General features: G+C 37.6%; 1 protein-coding gene, 1 non-coding gene and 2 pseudogenes across 3 annotated transcripts; 3 read left to right on the top strand and 1 right to left on the bottom strand.

Annotated features, from left to right (window-relative positions):
• Positions 1 to 946: 946 nt before the first annotated feature.
• On the top strand, positions 947 to 2,814 carry LOC103336275 (3-ketoacyl-CoA synthase 1 pseudogene; annotated as a pseudogene).
• Positions 2,815 to 5,161: 2,347 nt separating this feature from the next.
• Positions 5,162 to 5,656, top strand: LOC148915813 (uncharacterized). The gene has a single exon (XM_089054210.1). The coding sequence runs from the start codon at positions 5,162 to 5,164 to the stop codon at positions 5,654 to 5,656; it is 495 nt and encodes a 164-aa protein (XP_088910336.1).
• Positions 5,657 to 5,890: 234 nt separating this feature from the next.
• LOC103336210 (glutamate receptor 2.7-like) lies at positions 5,891 to 11,427 on the top strand (annotated as a pseudogene). The gene is made up of 5 exons (XR_016127644.1): positions 5,891 to 6,356; positions 8,266 to 9,599; positions 9,680 to 9,995; positions 10,113 to 10,519; positions 10,666 to 11,427. The product of XR_016127644.1 is annotated as a glutamate receptor 2.7-like (transcript).
• Positions 11,428 to 18,770: 7,343 nt separating this feature from the next.
• LOC148915812 (small nucleolar RNA R71) lies at positions 18,771 to 18,877 on the bottom strand. Its single transcript, XR_016128362.1, has one exon. It is a non-coding gene; the product is annotated as a small nucleolar RNA R71 (small nucleolar RNA).
• Between the last annotated feature and the right edge of the window lie 2,999 nt (positions 18,878 to 21,876).

The raw sequence follows: 21,876 nt of genomic DNA, 5'->3' as shown, positions 1-21,876 counted from the left end.
CAGAAACACTAACAAAATTCACAATGTTAGTCAATGTTGAAAAAAATCTCTATACAACTTTCACATCTTTCACATGCTTATATTGCTTTTTATTGTTTTTGTTAAAGGAGAAAGTTTGAGTGGGCTAGGCTATTGTTTTTGTTAAAGTGAAAATTTTGAGTGTGTTGGGTTTGAGTAGGCAGAAGAAATTTGATTGTATTGGTTATTGGGTAATTTTTGGTTTGGCAAAAAATGGAGTAGGTGGCTGCCTACCCTACTCTTAGGGTAGGACTGCCCTTGGTGAATTGGGTTTGAGTAGGCAAAATTTTTTTAATTGTATTGAATATTGGGTAATGTTTGGTTTGGCAAGAAATTGAGTAGGCGGCTGCCTACCCTGCCCTTAGGGTAGGACTGCCCTTGGAGACCACACAAAGGATAGTCTTCTATGCTCTTCTGAGACCTAGAGAATTATTTGAGCATGGTCGTATTTCCTGACCGGATCAGAGTGAAAATGTCAAAGGCCAGAATAATTAAACTATTGCATGCGTTGTTCCCAGTCAGCATTGGTTGAAGATGCCATAACTTCAAGGTGTGACCACTTCATCAAAATGAGATACTGATAAGTATTTTTTTCGAACTTCATTAAATGATAGATACTAAAAGGGTAAATGATAAAGGGAATAGAAAAAAAATTAATTACTCTGCAGTCTTGGAAACACAAGTATAATATTCTATCACACTGCTTTTATGAAAAAGTTACACCAGAATTCCCAAACATCATCACCAGTACCCAGTGAAAATTTAAATCCCACAGGCCTGCGTCCACCACCCGCAAATTGCAACTGGCATAAGGTAGCGGGTTGGTTTCAGAGATTTAAATCTTTTACTACCCAACCAATACAAGACTACAAACTGCAACTGGCAAGGAAGGAGCCATGCCCATATTCTAATGTATTTGTCCGCGTATTATCCCAAAACGACACAATTGTATGCCAATCACCTTTCACATTACTTTATATACCTCTCCATCCTCTTCACCACAGTCTTCATTCACTGAGTTTGCAAAAACAAAAGCAAACCCAACTCTGCAAAACCAAACATGAAATCCATTTCAAATTTCAAATTCCTCCAAGCCTTTTTTGGAACACTTTTACTAACCCTAACCCTCCTAGTCGTTGAAAGAACGTCTAGTCCAGTCCAATCCAGTCTAATCTGGAACGAGGTCCTAATTGAGTCCTTAATTAATCCCCCCCTTCGCGTCATCTACACTCACCCCACCTTTCTCTTGTCTTGCATTTGGTGCCTTTTCCTTTCCATCCTTTACTACTACATCTCTAGTCAAAACCCAGTTTTCCTCCTGGACTTCTCATGCTTCAAACCAAACCCTAACCAAAAATGCAGCTACAAAGCCTCTGAGCTCTTTGTATTCAGGACGAATCGCTTCAGCGAGGAAAGCCAAGAATTCATGAGTAAAATCTACCTCAAATCGGGCCTAGGGGACGAAACATATGCACCAAAATTCGTCTTCCAATCCAACCCAAAAGCCGACCTCGAATCAGCCATTGATGAAGCTCAAGAAGGCATGTTCTCGTCGATCAACTCACTCCTCTCAAAAACCAACATCGACCCAAGTCATATCGATTGCCTAATTGTTACATGTGGCAGCTTCTCTCCCATCCCCTCCCTCACATCCCTCATTGTCAACCATTTCAAGCTCAAATCCGACGTAAAAACCTACAATTTAAGTGGCATGGGTTGTAGTTCGGGAGTAATGTCAATCGATTTAGCTGCCAACGTACTAAAGCAAAGTAAAAAAATTGGTTATGCTCTCGTGGTCATAATCGAAGCTATTAGCTTGAATTGGTACTATGGTGATAGCCGTCCCATGCTTGTAACAAATTGTATTTTTCGCGTCGGTTCTGTGGCCGCAATGATCACAAACGATCCGAGTTGTCGCCGAGTTGCCAAGATGGAACTCGTTCACTCGCTTCGAACTCACCACGGAGCGAATGACCGAGCTTATAAAGCTGCATTTCAAGAGGAGGATGACAAGGGATGTACTGGGTTTTCCCTAACTAAAGATTTGATTCCAGTCGCAGGCATGTTTTTACGTGAACACATCAAGATTCTGGGTCCCCGAGTTCTACCACTGAGTCAACTCGGTCTGCACGTCTACTCGGTAATTCGTTCTACAATGACGAGCGGTGCGTCGAAACCAATCGTCCCAGATTTCACCAAGGCTTTTGATCATTTTTGTATTCACACGGGGGGGAAAGCGGTGATCGAGCAAGTTGGTCGGGTTTTGAGATTGGGGGAAGAGTTGACTGAGCCGGCTCGGATGAGTTTGCACCGATTCGGGAACACTTCGAGTAGTCTTGTCTTTTATGAGTTGGCGTATCTTGAAGCTAAAGGGAGAGTTAAGAAAGGGGATAGGGTGTGGATGTTAGGTTTTGGGACTGGGTTTAAAGTTGGTAGCCTTGTTTGGAAGGCGCTTTTAGATTTCGGAAATGAGAGGGATAATCCATGGAGTGATTGCATCGACAGGTACCCATTGAAGTCATGGTAAATCTGATAAGGCTATAGTCATACAAATTAGTCAGAAAATTGAGGTGGATTTTTGGTATGCAATTCAATTAGGGAATTCAAAAACATCATTAATTTTTCTTAAAAATAAGTAGTTGTTTTCTATTTCTAGTATTTGAGTGTTTTTTAGTTTAGGTTTTCAAAAATGGGTCTATACCAAATAAATTTTTTGAGTTTTGGACTCAAATTTTGGTTTTAAATTTTAAAGTTGAATTCAAATAGAATACCAAACACGTATGATTATTTGTACTTATGAAACTCACATTTTTTGATCAAAGAATTAAAGAGTATAAATTTATCTGCTACTGAAATTCTCCCTGAACCAATTGCTACATGGATCCAAATCCTCTGCTGCTTGGATTTTATACTGTTCTAACGGGTAATAAGAAACACATAATTTCTTAGTCCTGTTTTTCTATATATGAAATTAAAAAAAAGAAACAATAATTGTATGTTTGACTTCTCTTATGCAAAAATGTCACCTAATTTAATTTCATTTAAGAGTTTGAAAATTACACATTATGACAAACAAAACCCTTTCGTCACTTTCCATCTCAATTATCAAAAACTCAAACAAAATTCAGTGTACTAGCAGAATCCCATCAAGCCGCAATACCCACCCTATTGCCAGACCAGCATAAGAGTTATATTGGTAAATATACATTTATTGCACCGTATTTATCCCCCTTACTCTCGATGGTGATCCATCAATTAGTGGAAGAAGTGCATGAAAATGAGAGAGATAATTTTGTTTACTCTAAAGCAATTTGGTTTTATCAATAGGGTGTTAGTTGGATTGACCAGTAATTTGGTGTGCTTTTAAGTGGTGCTGGATTCTAGTCCCATTGTATCCGTGTATGTGAGAATCTCCCCTCTCATTTCGTAATTATTTGAGGGGAAAAAGAAAGCAATTTGGTTTTCTTTTCAAATTGAGTGCTAGACATGTTGACAGAAGGTTGACTTCACCTACCTTCTTAAAGGAAATCTCTCTCACCAATAAGGAATAACCAAGCTTGTCATACCTCACACATCCCACCAATAAGGAGTATGGAGCTATATCTCTCCCATGCCTTCTTAAAGCCCAAGACCCCAAATCAAAGAGATTCATGCAAAATCCCCAACAATCAAGCAACCTTGTCTACCACTACTTGGACTACAAAAGAGAGATGATCACCTCCAAGGGAAAGCGGTGGCGTTGGTGGAAGTGTCAGTGTCGACCATGTGGTGGTAAGGGTGGCTTTGGGTTAAGTGGTCGTTGATGAAGTTAGGGAAGGGGGAGTTCACGGGAGAGAGATGGAGAAGAAACTAATTATATATTATATTATATTATATTATTTTATATTTTATTCTATTTTTAAAAAACAAGGTCCTTACATATCATCACTAGTGATAAAAAGATTAAAATAGCCTTGTCACATCATCAAAATTGACAAAGTTATTAATAAGAATAAGTATAGTGGTAAAGTGGAACGCGAAACCACTGTTAAGGAGGTTAAGCGGGCTACTTTAATTTTAAAGGGGTAAAGTGAAATTTGACCGAAGTTTCAGAAGACACATAATAATTAAGCCTTTTTAAAATGAAGTTATTTTCCACGTATATTAATAAACCTAAAGAAATATTATTATTAGATGCTGTTGCATTGGGCTTATCAGCTTTTTTATTTTTATAAATTTCACATTGAAGGAGGTCATGACTCATGACCATGTCTGGTGCATGACAGAACCGGATCTTAAGATGCTGAGGTGTTACGGATCTTGAGTCTTGACTGTGACACCTTTGGTCAAGAGGCAGCTATGGATGTAACTAGGGCGAAACTCTGTCATTGACTCAGTGTATCCGCCATGAATTTCTTTAATTTTCTTTGTATAATTTATAAACAATTAATCCAATTAAGATAGGCGTGATAGGTTAATCTAATCTAAAATACTGGTTCAATTGCACATGATTTATAGTTCAAGTGGTTGTGGTCCTGGACAACTAATGGTGTCTACTCAGTTAAATCAGGATACAAGAATTCATTCCCGGTGTTCATATTGAATCCATGTGACAGTTTCGGCCTCCCACTCAATTCCAAAGGAGGTCTGGGTGTGTATATGGAAGATTGAATCTTTGCCAAAAATTAAAATGTTCCTCTGGAGGGTATTATCTAATGCTATCTCTACCTGTTGGAATCTCTATAGAAGAAAAATTCTTGACTCCCCGATGTGTCCAATTTGTGGTGTGGAGGAAGAAACAATTGAGCACCTTTTGTTCTTATGTCCCTGGACTAATGTGGTGTGGTTTGGTGCCCCTTTGAACTACAAAGTTGATATGAGGGGTTTCTCTTCCTTTGATAGATGGCTTAAGGGAGTAATTAATTTTCAAGGTGTAAGCAAGCGGGAAGTGCAGTTTCTGCTTATTAATATTAGCATTTGCTGGGAGATATGGAAGACTAGATGTAACTTTATCTTTAAGAGCAACCACATTGATCCCCGGCTCACTATTGATCGAGCAATGCAAAACTGTAGGGAGTTTTTAGATGCTAAGGCCAAATCTCCTATACCTTTTGGGGATGCTTCGGTTGATCCAAACATTCTTGCTTAAGGGTGGAGGCCTTCAATGTCTAATTATGTGAAAATTAATTTTGATGGAGCATGGAAAAAGGACTCGCATTTGGCAGGTCTGGGTGTAGTTGCTAGAGATGCTATCGGATCCTTTTGTGGTGGTTTAGCGACTCCGTTCCATTGCAACTTGGCTCTGGTTGCAGAGGCAGCTGCTGGCCTTTGTGCTTTCAAGTTTGCTCTTAATCATAATTTCACCGACATTATCCTCGAGACAGATTCGAAGATTTTGGTGGAAGGAGTTAGAGGAGGAGGAAAAAATGGTGTTTGGGCTATCCAACCACTTCTAGATGAGTTTAAGAAGTTCTCTGTTTGTTTTAGATCGGTTCTTCGGAGCTGGGTGCCAAGGAAATTGAACCGCGCAGCGCACAAGGCTGCGGCGATTGGAATCAGAGCGGAGCAACTGGAAAGTTGGGCTGTTAGGCCACCTCCGTTTCTTGTGGGAGTTTTACTATCTGATGGCCTCCCTTGTCCTCTAGGGAGGTTTTCATAAATTATTATTGCTATTTTCTCTTTTGTGACTTAGGCTATTTGTCTCAGCTCTCTGTTTGGAGCTTAGTTTAGCCTCTGTCTTGTTTGTCGTGTTTTGTTGGCGCTGTTTTGACGTTTTGTTAATGAATTTCTTATGCAGACCAAAAAAAAAAAAAAATTGTTGCTCAATTAAGTCCTTGTTTTTGGTCCAATCTTTTCATTTATTCACACGAAGAAAAACCATACAAGCTTATTTTATTCAGGAATGAGGATGAAACTTCTCTACTTCTTCCTACTCCCTCCAGATCAGCAGTCAGCTCTGCGAGGAAACTTCCTCCTGCCTCCGTCTTAGGCAATCATGAAGTTCTTTTCCTCTTCCTCGTTTATTGTTCTATAAATAAGTTTCTTATGTTCTCTGGTTGGCACATCAGTTCCTTCTAACCTTCAAAAAGAATATTCAAACATGTTCAAGCATCCTACCAACCCTATTTTTCCTCTCTTCTTCTTATTATTTAGTAGTTCCTTGGCCGCGGCAGAAAACACAACAATCCCGATAAATGTGGGTGTGGTTCTTGACTTGGAAACCGGGTTAGGGAAAATGGGGATGAGCTGCATCGACATGGCCCTCTCAGACTTCTATTCCTGTCACGGTTACTACAGCACTAGGCTGATCCTACACACTAGAGACTCCATGAGTGACGTTGTTGTTGCAGCAGCTGCAGGTTCTTCCTTTTTTTCATATTTTGTTTTTCTCTTCTCAAATATACTATGAATTGTTGGAAAAACAATCTATAAGTGATAGTATAAACAATATATATATTTAACAGAAATTTAAATATACTCAACGAATTTATTAATTTAATATAAAAACAATAGTATTATATTAACAAAGTAATATAATATACAGAAAAAGCATGAAATTGAATTCATTGACTTGTATTTGAGATAGAAGCTTGCAGATTTGAAACATACTGAATTGAATTCAAGATATGAGTATATTGAATTGAAATATTTGTAAGTATTAGTTAGTATATATTAGGGCTGGGCAATTAAACTGCCAACTCGAAAATACAACTATTCATGTATTTTTAGGATTCAAATTTTTTTTTTCCTCAAACCTTGCAAACTCATAATTTGAGTCCGCGACTTTATTAAATTGTTTAAGAATGATTAACCCCTAATTTTTTTTTCTTGTTAATTTTTCTTGACATTATTTTTGTTTCAATACTCGTGATTTAATTTTCTAAACATTTTAACCTAAAAAAATTAAAATTTCAAAACATAATAGAATTTCACTTAAAAACAAAAACAAGTACAACACCATACGTATGCCCGGAATAATTCGAACCATTCATTAATGTAGAATGAAAAATTATAACAAAGGGAGAAAGGAAAAAAATGATTTTTGGTGGATTATTTACCAAATGAATGGCTATTTATAGAGTTTGGAATAAATTTTGGGGTTAGATCTGACTTAGATTAATTATAAATATTAATTTGACCATTGGATTTAAATTTGAGCCGTTGGATGTGGAATTTTACTGTTGAGATTGCCTAGAATAAATCTGAATCGTTGATTATCCAATATGTTGGAATATTTCAAAAAAAAAAAAGCAACAAAACATACCAAAAATAGCCGTTGCATTTCAATAAACTAGAGGGAATCTTCATTCCCACTTGCCAGCAACACAGCCCACGTGATGGGCTTCTCACATCATGCAATAAAAAAATATTTATTAAAGTAGAATTGGGTCCCACAGATTTATCAATCCAGGCAGAATTCTTGGTGGAATTCCACCATGTCGAGACCACCATGTCGAGGCATCATTGTTGTCCACACCATAGGAACTTTCCTTTATCATTCTTTACTTTTCCCTATGTTGTAAAATTAATTCTTTAGTTGCTCTGTTAGTTTCTTTAAGTTTGGGTAGACGGCCTGAGACCCATTTGATTTGTCTTAACTGTCGTGTAGGTCTGAATACGTCTCTCCAAGTAAAATCAACCAAAATATAAAATAGGAGCACTTCTTATTTACATATTCAAAAATATTTTTATAGTGCTCAAAAACTTACAGTGGCATCAATATATGATGGGCATGCACTACAAAAAACAGCAGATTTAAAAAAGCATTCCATGGCTTGTTCAAAAACTTACAGTGGCATCATACACACCCATACAGCTTTATTCACCCATATCAACTCATATTTATTTGTCAGAAATAGTTGAAAACGTTTGAAGGAACTTAAGGTAAAAGAGAGGGTGAGGATGAGGGTGAGGTCGGGAGAGAGACGATAGAGGTAGAGGGTAAGAGAGGCGGCGATCGAATTTGAGAGAAAGGGTAACGAGAGAGAAAGAAAGGTAAAGGAGCTAGCTAGGTTTAGTTGTGGTTGTGATCTAGTGCAAGCATCCTCAAGGTAAAACTCTTCTTTTACCCAATAAACAGAGGCCACGTGGTATATTTATATATTATGGATTAATGCTCGGTTCGGGTCAGGTTTGATTGCACTAGAGTTAGTTGGTTGGCAAGTGATCCATTTATATTAAGAAGAATTAGACAAAGAAACCTTAAATTGTGGTTATCCTACATGTCAACAAGTTTAATTCAATTTCAAATTTTCACCTTTGAAGCAGCTTTAGACTTAATAAACAACGTTGAAGTGCAAGCCATCATAGGGCTAGAATCATCAATGCAAGCCAGCTTTGTAATTAGTCTTGGAGATAAAGCTCAGGTGCCCATCATCTCATTTACAGCAACAAGCCCTTCCCTTGGGGGTTCATATTTATTCCGAATTGCACAAAACGACTCATCTCAAGCTGAAGCCATTAGCACCATCATCCAAGCCTTTGGTTGGAGTGAAGCAGTTCTCATCACCATTGACAGCGAGTTCGGGTTGGGAGTATCACCTTACCTCACTACTGCCTTGCAAGCCGTTGGTGTTCGTGGTGTTCGTATACCATATTGGAGTGTTATTTCTCCAATGGCCACTGATGATCAAATATTGGTAGAGCTTTACAAGTTGATGAAAATGCAAACCAGGGTCTTCATAGTGCATATCTTGCCTTCTCTTGGCTTTCGGTTTTTCGCCAAGGCAAAGGAGGTTGGCATGATGGATGAAGGCTATGTATGGATAGTGACAAGTGGGATGGCCAACGTTTTTAGTTCCTCAAATTTTTCTGTCATGGATAATATGCAAGGGGTGTTGGGTTTAAAGACTTACGTTCCAAACACAAAAGAGCTTGAAAATTTTAGAGCTCGATGGCAAAGGAAATTCCAGCAAGACAATCCAACTATCCCAGATGATAAATTGAATGTTTTTGGACTGTGGGCTTATGATGCTGCTTGGGCACTAGCCATGGCAGTTGAGAAGGTTGCGGGTACGAACTTCAGCTTCCAAAAGATGAACATTTCTCCTAATTCAACTTATTTGGGAAGATTGGAGGTCTCTCAAAGTGGTCCTCAACTTGCCCGAGAAATATCGCGTACAAGATTCAAAGGGCTTTCAGGAGATTTTAGCCTTATTAAAGGCCAATTACAATCATCAACTTTTCAGGTAATTAATATGAACGACAATGGGGAAAGAGGAGTTGGATTTTGGACACCCCAAAATGGACTTGTAAGAAAATTAAATTGGAACAACACAAGCACATATTCTACTTCTAATGCCAATCTTGGACCTATTATATGGCCGGGGGAGACCATGTCCACTCCGAAAGGTTGAGATATTCCTGCTGGAAGTAATTTAAGAGTCCTAGTGCCGGTGAAAATGGAATTCAAAGAATTTGTGGATGTGACATATGGTCCTAGCAGTCACACAACCACGGTCGCTGGATACTGCATAGAAGTCTTTGAAGCTGTAATGAAGACACTACCATATGCTGTTTCTTACCAGTTTATTCCCTTTGCAACGCCTAATGGAGAGAGCGCTGGCACTTACGATGAGTTGGTAAATCAAGTGTTTCTCGGGGTATAACTTGTTTGCTGTGCTTTTTCTTCTCTCTGAATTCGCTTTTACACTTTCTGAAATGTTGAAATTTTACTTGACAGAAATATGATGTTGCAGTTGGAGATATAAGTATTAGAGCAAACAGAGCCTTGTATGTTGACTTTACATTGCCATACACAGAATCTGGGATGTCAATGATTGTGCCTATCAAAGACAACAATAATCCTAGAAACACATGGGTGTTCTTGAAGCCTTTGACCTGGGACCTTTGGGTTACAAGCGGTTGTTTTTTCATATTCATTGGTTTTGTGGTCTGGGTTCTTGAACATAGGATTAATGAAGACTTTCGCGGCCCTCCGCATCACCAAGTTGGTACAAGTTTGTGGTTCTCCTTCTCAACCATGTTTTTCGCACACCGTAAGTTACTGTCATGACTATTCTGCAGTGGTCTCTTTATAAAATAATATTTATTACTTATTCCATATGACTCGTTCTTGTCATGAAGTCCTTTTGTGTTGTGAATTTTTGTTACAGGGGAGAGAGTAGTAAGCAACTTGGCTAGGTTTGTAGTGATCATATGGTGCTTTGTTGTCCTCATACTGATTCAAAGTTATACTGCCAGTTTAACATCATTTTTAACAGTCCAACAGCTCCAACCAACCGTCACAGATGTAAACCTGCTCATGAAGAATGGAGACAATGTTGGCTACCAACTAGACTCTTTTGTTTATGAGACCTTGAAACAAGTAGGATTTCAGAAGGACAAATTGAAGGCCTTTAATTCGATACAATACTTGAACCAACTTTTTCAAGACGGGATTGAAAATCATGGCATTTCAGCAGCTTTTGGTGAAACTCCTTATTTGAAACTTTTTCTTGCAACTTACTGCTCAAATTATACCATGGTTGGGCCATCAGTTAAAGCTAACGGTTTTGGCTTTGTAAGTAATTCATTTTGTTGTTGTTTCTCTTTCTTAAATTCCTTTTGGATCTCTCACTCTCTTCTTAAAAGTATGCGAACAGTGAAGTGAGCATCTTGCAGTTGGTGTTCTCATGTTCCTTTACTTTTTGGTGAGTTGCATTGCAGGTCTTCCAAAAAGGTGCACTTCTCACACGCGAAGTTTCGAGGGCAATCACTCTTGTACGTGAGGGAGATGTCATGAGGCACATCGAGGACAAGTGGTTCAACAAAAACGCAAGCTGTTCAGCAAACCTCAACACCGCGGCAGCCTTCACCAACCGTCTGACTCTTGGCCTTAACAGCTTTTGGGGCCTCTTCCTCGTTGCTGGGGTTGCTTCTTCGTTAGCTCTCGTCATTTTTGTAGCTATGTTCCTCTATGAGAATATGCACACCTTGACATGCTTTGATTCAAAAGCCTCATTATGGAGAAGGATTCTTGCGGTATTAAGAGTATATGACCAAAAGGACCTCAATACGCATACTTTTAAGAAGAGCACACTGCAAGAGGCTGTTGTTCATGGCATAGGTGCGGTTGAATCCTCACCGAACATCAACTATCCTCTAAGGTCATCAAGCAATTCAATTTCAAACCCCACTGAATCACACATTGTTCTTGAAGAGCTGCGAACGCCTTCTACCGAGCGTGGCGATCTGAATCTCAATGGTCAAGCAACCCAAGACGCTGAATATTCTATTGAGTTGGCTTCCCCAAGTGAAAAAGGGACATATAACTAGTAAAATATATTGCCCAAGAAAGCTATTGATTTGGACTAGATGTAAAATATAACGGATGGGTAGGCCTCTTTGACATATTCCGTTGTCATAATGTGTACTGTTCCCATGTTTTTTTGTTTTATGGCTAGTGTACATGTACATGTTATCACTCAATATCTTTCTATCAGAAATTGGAGCAAAAGCCACTGGTAAGATCATCTCCAACTCAAGGGGTGAAAACTCAAATTTTGAGTTTAGCCTCCAAAAAGCTTCTCCAATCCATGTATTTTTGGGGGGTGAAAATTTGAGAAATCTCAAAACTGGACTGGAATTCCAGTCTGATTTCTACCTGGACTGATAAATTCATGGGCCCAAAATCTGCTTTAAATTTTTTTTTGGGCTAGAAATCCACATGATGGGCAATCGATGCTGGGCCCGCTGACAAGTGGGAAAAAGCAAATTCCCATTTTCTTTATTGATGGCCACGGCTACCTTTTCAAATAATATGTTATGTTATTTTTTTATAAATATATTCCTACAGTTATAAAATCAATGATTATGATTTATTTTAGGCAATCTTAACGGTAAAATTTCACATCCAACGGCTCAAATTTAAATTCAACAGTCAAATTAATATTTATAATTAATCTAAGTCAGATCCAACCCCAAAACTTATTCCAAACTCTATAAATAGCTATTCATTTGGTAAATAATCCACCAAAATTCATTTTTTTCCTTTCTCCCTTTGTTTTCCTTTCTCCCTTTGTTATAATTTTTCATTCTACATTCATTCTTGTTGAGAATGACCCCAAAACCTCAAAGAGGGTGGGTTTCTGTCTCTGAAGATGGGGCTATTGGCACGAATCAATCAAACGACTCATTTTGGTTGCGTGTGTACCAAATTTTTTTGGAAAATAATCTAGGCATGAGTGGAGCCGGGGTACGATCACCACAAGCTGTTGCTTCTCGGTTCAAGATCATCAACCAACAATGTTCTTTTTGGAAGGCATGTATAACAAAGGCCAATGCAAGGCATGTGAGTGGCTCCAATCTTGAAGATGTATTTTTTTCAATGATTAAATTTATAATTTTAATTGTTTTCAATTATTAACTTGAGTTTTATTTTATTTCATGGGTAGGATATGAATGCAAAAACACTTTTCTTGAATGATAATAAACCACCGAATATGCCTTTCAAGTTGTATCATGCTTGACAAATCTTCAAAGATTGCTCAAAATGGAACGACCTATGTGAATCTCCCACACAAACATTCAAAGATTCTTCTCATAGTGGCAATACAGTCAATTTGGAGGAAGATGAAGATGATGTGGTCATGCCCACTCTAAGGTCGTTGGGAAGAGATAAACAGAAGGATGAAAAAAAGAAAGGGTAAGGTGTTGATAGTTATCTCAACCAAAGTGGTAAGTTCTTGTCTGAATTGGTTCAACAAGGAAATGAGGCAAAAGAGGATAGGAGGCGAAAGTTAGAGCTCATACAAGAGCAACATGCATATCAAATCCAACAAGATAAGGAGGCCAATGAATAGAGGATAATGTACATGAACCTATCCAAATTTACTCCAAGAAAGAACAAGTATTGGGGAAATAAGCAAGACGAAATTATTGAGGTCCAGATGAATACAAGTTCCCCCTACAATCCAGAAGACAACTCTGGAGACTATTATCCAAGCCCTCCACATAGTGGTTATTAATTTACGTTTATTTGTAATTGTTGTTTACCTTTATTTATAATTATCATTTATCTTTATTTGTAATTGTTGTTTATCTTTATTTATAATTATCATTTATCTTTTTTTTATGATTGTCGTTTATTTTTCTATGATTAGTCTTTTTTTAAATTCAATGATAAACCATAAAATTCATTAAAATCACACAACCACTTTTATAATTTAAGTACACTTTCATAATTTAAACACACAACATAATTTAAACACACTTACATAATTTAAACACACAACATAATTTAAACACACTTACATAATTTAAACACACAACATAATTTAAACACACTTACATAATTTAAACACAAAGCATAATTTAAACACACTTACATAATTTAAACACACAACATAATTTAAGCACACAACATAGCTCATTGTCCCTCTCCTTCGCATCTCCAAATGTGGTTGATCAAATCATTTCTTAGATTGGGAAGCACGAACTCTATTATGACGGACCATGTAGTCTGAGATAATTTGTTTGTCTCGGTTTATATCGTACGTGATAGTTGGCTCAAGCTCATAAGCAAGTCTTGCTCTTGCTCTTCTAGATATTCGTGGACAATTGTCTTCATCATCAGATTCTGCATCTAGATCCTCATACTCATCCTCAACAATCATGTTGTGCAATATTATGCACGTCATCATGATTTAACGAAGTTGTTCTTTGCGCCACATATGTGCAGGTCCCCGAACAATTGCCCATTGAGCTTGAAGTATTCCGAAGGCTCTTTTGGCATCCTTCCTATAAGCCTTTTGTTTTTGGGCAAATAGTTTTTTTTTTTTTTTTGAGTATTCGGTTGGGAAATCTTCTTAACTAATGTAGCCCAACGAGGGTAGATATCATCAGCCAAGTAATAACCAAGATTATATTCATTTCCATTGACAACATATTGGATATGGGGAGACACTCCATTGACTACATCATTGAACAACAGGGAACGAGCTAGAACGTTGATATCGTTGTTCGATCCGGCAACTCCAAAAAAGGCATGCCATATCCAAGTGTCATACGAGGCCACTGCCTCTAGAACAATAGTTGGCTTATGCTTGTAGCAGTGGCTGGCATGCTCAAGCGAGAGGCAGTTCTTCCATTCCCAATGCTTGCAGTTAAGACTGCCTAACATGCTTGGGAATCCTCTGCAAATAGCCTTGTGTAAGAGCTTGTAAAGGTGGGTAGAATTTGGGGAACGGAGGTATCACTGACCATACACGGCTTCAATAACAGAACAAAACTTTCGCAAACATTCAAGGGCTGTAGATTCACCCAATCTACAATACTTGTCGGAGGAGTCTGCCGAGCATCCATATGCAAGCATTCGAAAATGGCTGTTAGCTTCTGCCCTGGGGATAGACTTTGTCATCCATAAGCGTCTATCTTCTGGGTAAAGTATGGCTCATATGCAACAACATCATTCAAGATGCGATAGAAAAGCTCTCTTCTCATGTGGAATCGCCTGCGAAAGTCCTCTGGGGGATAAAGTGGTCTTTCACAGAAGTAGTCCTCCATGAGACTTTTATGATGTTTTTCTCTCTTCCGATTCTTGTATTCACAGCCTGCAATAGAACCATCATGTTTGGATTGTTGAGCATATTGCTCCAGCAAAAATGTATGGTGTTGAACAACCATTACAACCCTCTGTTGATGAAGGTCATCATCATCAGAATCATCATTGAAGAAATTTTGTATAGCCTTCCCATGTGAATGCATTGTAAGAATGAGAATTGAAGGAGATTGTGTTGTCAATTCAGTAGAATAACACTTCTTAAATAGACAAGAGAATGAGATGACCTACATGTTTGAAAATAATTGAAGATAGGAAAAGATAGGGAAAGATAAGGGAATCCAATAAAGTGAGATGAACAAAGATGAGCAATGGTTCAGAACGTGGTTGAAATAAGACAAGATGAGAAATGGTTCAGAAAATAATTGAACGAAAATAGGAAAAGATAGGGAAATATAAGGGAATCCAATAAAGTGAGATGGACAAAGTTGAGCAATGATTTAGAACATGATTGAAACAAGACAATAGGGGATGGGAAAGGGTTTATAAAATAATTGAAGAACACAAGTGGAGGTGGGCAAAAGTTCAAAACATTATTGAATGAGGATAAAGGAATCCAATGAAGTAAAAGTAAAAGTAAAAATGGAAGAAAATTATGGCAATGGCTTCAATGAAGGGTTCGAATTATTCCGGGCATACGTATGGTGTTGTACTTGTTTTTATTTTTAAGTGAAATTCTATTATGTTTTGGAATTTTAATTTTTTTAGGTTAAAATGTTTAGAAAATTAAATCATGAGTATTGAAACAAAAATAACGTTAAGAAAAATTAACAAGAAAAAAAAAATTAGGGGTTAATCATTCTTAAAAAATTTAATAAAGTTGCGGACTGAAATTATGAGTCTGCAAGGTTGGAAGGAAAAAAATTTGAGTCTTGAAAATAAATGAATAGTTGTATTTTGGAGGGTGGAAATTTGAGTTTAGCCCCAATATGGTTGGATATGGTCTAACAAGGCCATTGTAGCAACATAAATACATTTTCTACTCTAGTAGCTACAAACACTACGTTTATGTATACAAAAAATTTGCAAGGGACCACCTAGTAGCTATTAACTAATTAAATGTTGTGGCCAACTAGATTTGTGCTAGTATACGATTCCAACAGCCACGAATAACAAGTGTCTATTAATCTGCAGCCAGAAAAGACGTGGCCAATTTTAAATAGGCTAAATTATTGAAATGCCCCTGTAACTCAATTTCAGTCTCAATTCCCGCCCCCCCTTGCACGAAACTCTTAAGTGTCTCACTTTCCCCTATGAAACTCTATTTAGTGTCTTAGTTTGTTTGGATTCCATCTAGACGCCTTAATAGAAGTCATCAAACTCAAACTTGCACACGTGACACCTATGTGCTGTTTTTCTGGGTTCTTCTATCTATGTAGGCGTTGAAGTGGAAAAAAGGCCAGATCCATAATAGATGTAAATAGGAAATGAGTTCGAATTAGGGTAAAAGATTATACCCCCAATTTTTTTTTTTGGGGTAAAATAGGTTACATATTAACAGAAGGGGGAAAACGTCGACCATATCTTCAATTAGGGTAAAACAGAGCTCTCATCATTTGCACAAGTTCATTGAATCTTCAACAATTGAAGATTGGGTGATTTACATATCAACAGTTGAAGATTCGTTGACCATATCTTCAATTGGATGATTTCAAAATCTGGGTAAACCAATCGAATCTTCAACAGGGAAGGTGTAAATTGAATCTGACAATGGCAGAAGCAGGAGGACCGTTAGATTCTTTATTTATTCTTGGCTTTGGTGCGAATTGTATATTGTGGTTTGTTTTGAAGACAATGGTTTATTGATCAGTTCATAATTGTTTATCATTTTGAACACTTCTAGCTTCTAATTTAGCTATGTTTTTGAGTTAAACTTGTGCTGTTAATCTCTTTTGTGTTTATCATTCATTTCATTGAACTTTAGGTAGCAATTGTGGTTTTGGATAGGAAAAGATGCAAAATGGTGCAAAAACGTGCAGATTGAGTTAGCAATTCGTTTCAGCCTTAAGTCCTTCCTTCGACCTTGGATTGGCCCAAATGACATGTGGTTGGAAAGATGACATTCTGAACTTCAAGATGGATGGCTCAAAGTCATTAGTTGCTTAAGGGAAGCCTAATTCGTGAGCCCATGAATTTGCTAGTCATGCTAACCTAAGGATGAGCTAAGTGTTGCTTGGTCATGATGAGCAATGCATGAGCTATGGTTTCTAGTGAGATTTGTTGGTGAAATGCAGCAGCCAAATAAGAAAATAAATTGATTTTGAATTGCATTGGTGTGTTAGGTAAGGTTGGTGAAGTGAGTGTTGTAGGTGATAACCATACTCAATTCAGATTTCTCACTTCCTTCTCCCTATAAATACCACTTCCATTCCGCACTAAAATGGCACACATCCTAGGATTCACAATCCCACAAATCACTCCATCCATCCTCCACACTCTCATCATTCCCCAAACACATTCAAAAATCACCCTCAAACACTCCAACAACCCCAAACACTCCAACAATCAACCCACCACTCTAAACAGCCCCAAATCACTAAAACGGTCCCAGCAAGCCTTATTTCCATTTCCCTACGCATTTCCTCTTTCTCAGCCATCACCACTTACCCAAACTTATCCCAAATCACCTCCTTAACCTTCATACATCCTTCTAGATTTGGAGAAGCTCTTGGAGAAGCATTGGACACCACAAGAACTACCGAAAAAGGTTTTTCTACTCTTATTGCATTTATTATGTTTTCTCATTTCTGTTTAAGTTTCCTTCCCATTATGAGTAGCTAAATCCACAACTAGGGCTTCGATGTAACCTAACATAAATATTCTGGGTTTATAAATTTCAAGTTTCAAATTTGATTCATGATTCATATTCTTATTCATTATGCCTACCTGCCTATATGCTAATTGGAATGCCTAGCTATCATTCCGATTTGTGTATCTTGGGTTGAATTAAGAGTATACATCATATGCTTTAATTCTAATTAAACTATGAATAGGAAGAGTATGTTTGGACATTCAATGACACAGATTAGATATATGCTTGGTTGTGTAAAATATTTTTCTATGCTTAATGGATTTCTAATGCTTAATTTAGGTTCGACAACAAAGATCTAATTAGGGAATTAGGAATACAAGATTAGGACCAGACATAATGGCTTAATCATACTTTAGCTAAAATCAATCTTTGAATATGAATTAGACTTGTCACTTGAATCCATATAAACTAGAATTGAATTGTTATTGTGAATCGAATGCCCTAGTCTCCAAATTTGTTTTTCAACATTCAAAACCACCCTTTGTTGCATTTGCTTACTTTGCTTTTGTTTGCAATTTCATTTTGCTTCATTTCTTTGACAATCACAATCACTCTCACTTTAAATTCTGTTGTAGGCTTAACTTCATACTTTCTTGAATTCGGTAATCTAAGTACATAACTAAGTTTAACTTCTCAGTCCTCGTGGGTACGACCTCATACTTCTCTTGCTATACTATTAATTGGCCCGTACAATTGCGAGTTAACATAATAATAAATTTTGGCGCTGTTGGGGACTAAATGAAAGTTTTTTCCTGGTAATGCGCCCAAGGTTACCCAATTCTTTTTAATGTTTCTAGTTAATTCGATTTTTTGTTTTAGGTAGTTTATGTCTAAAAGACCATTCCTTGAACAAGTGAGGTCTTCATTCCAACGTTCGAGATCATTGAACTAAGGACCATCTTTGCAACCCATCCGAGTGATCTCTGAAATTCAGAATCGACTAGAAAGAGAGTTGTCAACTGCAAGAGAGCAAGCTCTTGCCACATTTACAAGTCTTGCTCTCCACACTAACCTTCTTGGTTCTTTACCTTCAAATTCAGAACCAAGTTTAGATCAAGAAGAAGAAGAAGAGATGGCTGCTAATGAGCTCATGGGAGACTTTGATATCCCAACAATTCCAGCATCCCCTTCAAGCATCTTGCTGCCCACCGTAGCTTGGAACTATGAGCTTAAATCTTCTCATCTTAATATGTTGCCTTCCTTTTATGGTTTACCTAATGAACATCCATTACCTCATATGAAGGATATTTTTAATGTTGTGAGCTCTTTTTCCTTGACAGGTATGACAGAAGATATAAGGTGAAGTATTTGTTCAACTTTTTGAAGCCTGGTTCACTCACTACATGGGCTACCATTCAAAAGAAGTTCTTGGAGAAATACTTCTCCACACAAAAGACCGACATGCTTAAGGACAAGATCTTGTTATTTGCACAACGAGACGATGAATCGTTTTGTGAAGCATAGGAGAGGTTCAATGGGCTGCTCAATCAATGTCCTCATCATGGGATTCCTTTGAAACTTCAAATGCGTATGTTTTACAAAGGACTAACCCCTTCTAGTCATAATATTGTCACTAATTTTGCATGTGGTTCTTATAAAACCAAGACTTCTGAAGAAACGTATGAACTTTTTGAGGAGATAGCAATGGTGACCCAACACATTAATACAAGAGGTAAACGTGTCGTTAGTGGTTCGAAATATGCTTCTAGTGTGCAAATTTCAAAATTGGAACGAAAACTAGATGCTCTCCTTGCATTGAACTCAAGAAACCCTCCAAAAGTATGTAGCATCTGCGAAACTCATGACTACCATAGCTTGTCCACTAGGAGCTGCATATCCAGATTTTGTGCAAGAGCAAGCTAACTTGGCCAATTCCTACAACAAAGGTCCAAGAAATGATCTAAACTTTCAAAGTTATAATCCAGGTTTGAGGAATCATCCAAACTTTTCATAGAGGAATATACAGAATCAAACCAATCCCCCTTTATTCCAAAGGCCACAACATAACAATATTTATCTTGCTTTTTCTATTAGGCTTTCTATTATTGTATTTGGCTTTGAACTTTAAAGAATATTAAAATCGGTGTGGTCCAAGTAGTGATGAGTACAATGCTTTACAATGGAATTTGGCATGTGTGACTAGTTGTTGTCATTATGTGTAGTAGTGAATGCAATGGGTTATTTATTTATTTTTCCAATAAATACATTGCTTTATTAAGTTAGGTATACTGTTGAAGATGATGCTTTTAATTGACTTTATAGCTTTTTATTGCTGAAAATGATTGGTTGGTAGAGTAAATTTGGTGATGTTTTATGCTATATTTTGTGTTGTAGATGTGGAATTAGATAAGACAAGTGAGGAAGAAGAACAAACTGGGAGTGAGAGTGATGAGGATTTGGATGAAAACCCTAATGTAGGTAAAGAGGATGAGGAGTCATATAATAACCTTGCCTCACCTAGAATGTGTACACCAAAGCACTCTTTTTCTGAGTCTAAGCTTAAGGCTGGAAACTATTTGAAAAAGAGGAAGCTCACTAACTTTAAAGACTTCATCCCATCCATTGATATGAAAAATCTCAATTTGGGATAAGTTTAAGATTTCATAATCATGAAATCTTAGGGCAATTGTGAGGAGCCATTCTGTCCTAGGCAGAGAGCTTAAGTTTAAGGTGAATGATGGTAGTAGAATTCTAGTAATTTGTGATGGGAGGTGTCCATTTCATCTATATGCATCGGTTGTGTATGGAAGAAAGCATGTTCAAGTCAAAACCTATATTGCGTAACATACTTGTGGGCAGGGGAATGCAAATATTCATGCAAATGCAAAGTAATTTTCAAACTGGTATGAAAGCAATTTAACACATCAAGTGGGATGTGGGATCTTTTCAAGAGAAAGTGAACCAAGAAACTAGTTCTTATCTTTCTAAGGCACATGCTTATAGGGCAAAGAGCTAGGCAACTAGCAATATTAAGGGGAGTTATACAAAACAATATGAACTTTTATGGGATTGATGTGAGGAGATGAAAATGACAAATCATGGTAGTTCAGTGGGAAGGAAGTCTGAATTAGAAGGTGATAGGCCAAAATTTCAGAGGGTTTACATTTGCTTGCAAGCTTGTAAGCAAGGGGTTTTGGATGGTTGTAGGCCTTATAGGGTTGTATGGTTGCCACATCAAAGGCCCTCACCCTGGCCAATTGTTATGTGTTGTAGGAGTTAATGCAAATAATGGAATGTCCCTATTGGCATATGGTACGACTAGATTTGAGGGTTACAGTACTTGGAATTTATTTTTGGAGCTATTAAGTCACGATTTGAAGATAAGAATAGCCACGGCTATTTGTTTATGACTGACAAACGAAAGGGATTAACTGATGATGTGGATGATTTATTCCCATACGTTGAGCACATGTGCTGTTGGAAGCATTTATATGCAAATTTCTTGAAAGAACATAAAGGCTTGGCCCTAAAGTTGCAAATGGAATCAATAAAAAGGGCCACTATACTATAGTGGTTTGTTGAGGAAATGAAGAAGATGTTGAGTTAGATACAACTGCATATGCTTGGTTATCTAAGAGGAATGCAAGTTAATGGGCTAGATTCCATTGTAGAACTGACTTTAAATGTGACATTCTGATGAATAACTTAAGTGGGGCTTTTAATAAAACCATATTACCTGTAAGAGACAAGCCTGTGTTGATTGCATTGGCAAGGATTAGAATGTATTTAATGCTCTTAATGGCTTCAAGGAGAGTAGCCTTTGATAAGTGGCATGGTCAAGTTGGGCCTAGAATACAAGAGATATTAAAGGTAAATAAGGCAACTGGGTAGAGGGGCATTCCAAGGGAAGCAGGGCAAAACAAATTCCAAGTGATGCATCATAGTGGGAGATAGTTTGTGGTGGATTTGAATGCCCACACATGCTCTTGTAGAGCATGGGACCTCAGTGGTCTTCCTTGCCTCCATGCTTGTGTTGCAAAACTTTACAAATTTTAAAGTGGCTATTACCAGTGGGCAGACTTGAAACCTCTGATTTGGGTTGGAATCTGTCCACAACGTTTGAACTCGATAGGCCTTCCCACAATGGCAATGCTTTCATTGTCGACCTTCCATTGCAGCTTCAATGGCTTCAATTCAATTGTTGACAAAGGCCTTTAGGCTTCACGATTGTTTGCAACTTGCACTATGCCAAAAATGACCTTTAGCAACGGATGTTATCTGTGGCCTATTCACCCATTCTACCATGGTATCCATGACTGTTGCCTATTATAGTAATAGGCAACATATATTATCCATGGCCTTTATATATCTGTCGCATCGGATCTATTGTAATCCTCGATGCTACAGTGCGTTATGTGTACCACAGTGCGTTATGGTACTACGGCATTGGTAGTTTTAATAGCTTTTATGCTAAATAGAATTTATAGCATCATAATTAACTAATGATCTGATGTTTTTTCCGACTTAAAATATCACAAGAAACATAGTGTTTGTTGCCACTTATGTT

Source organism: Prunus mume, linkage group LG6, assembly GCF_029339155.1.
Source record: "Prunus mume cultivar Tortuosa linkage group LG6, ASM2933915v1, whole genome shotgun sequence".
NCBI classification, from domain to species: domain Eukaryota; kingdom Viridiplantae; phylum Streptophyta; class Magnoliopsida; order Rosales; family Rosaceae; genus Prunus; species Prunus mume.
This window is presented reverse-complemented; position numbering and strand designations above follow the sequence as displayed.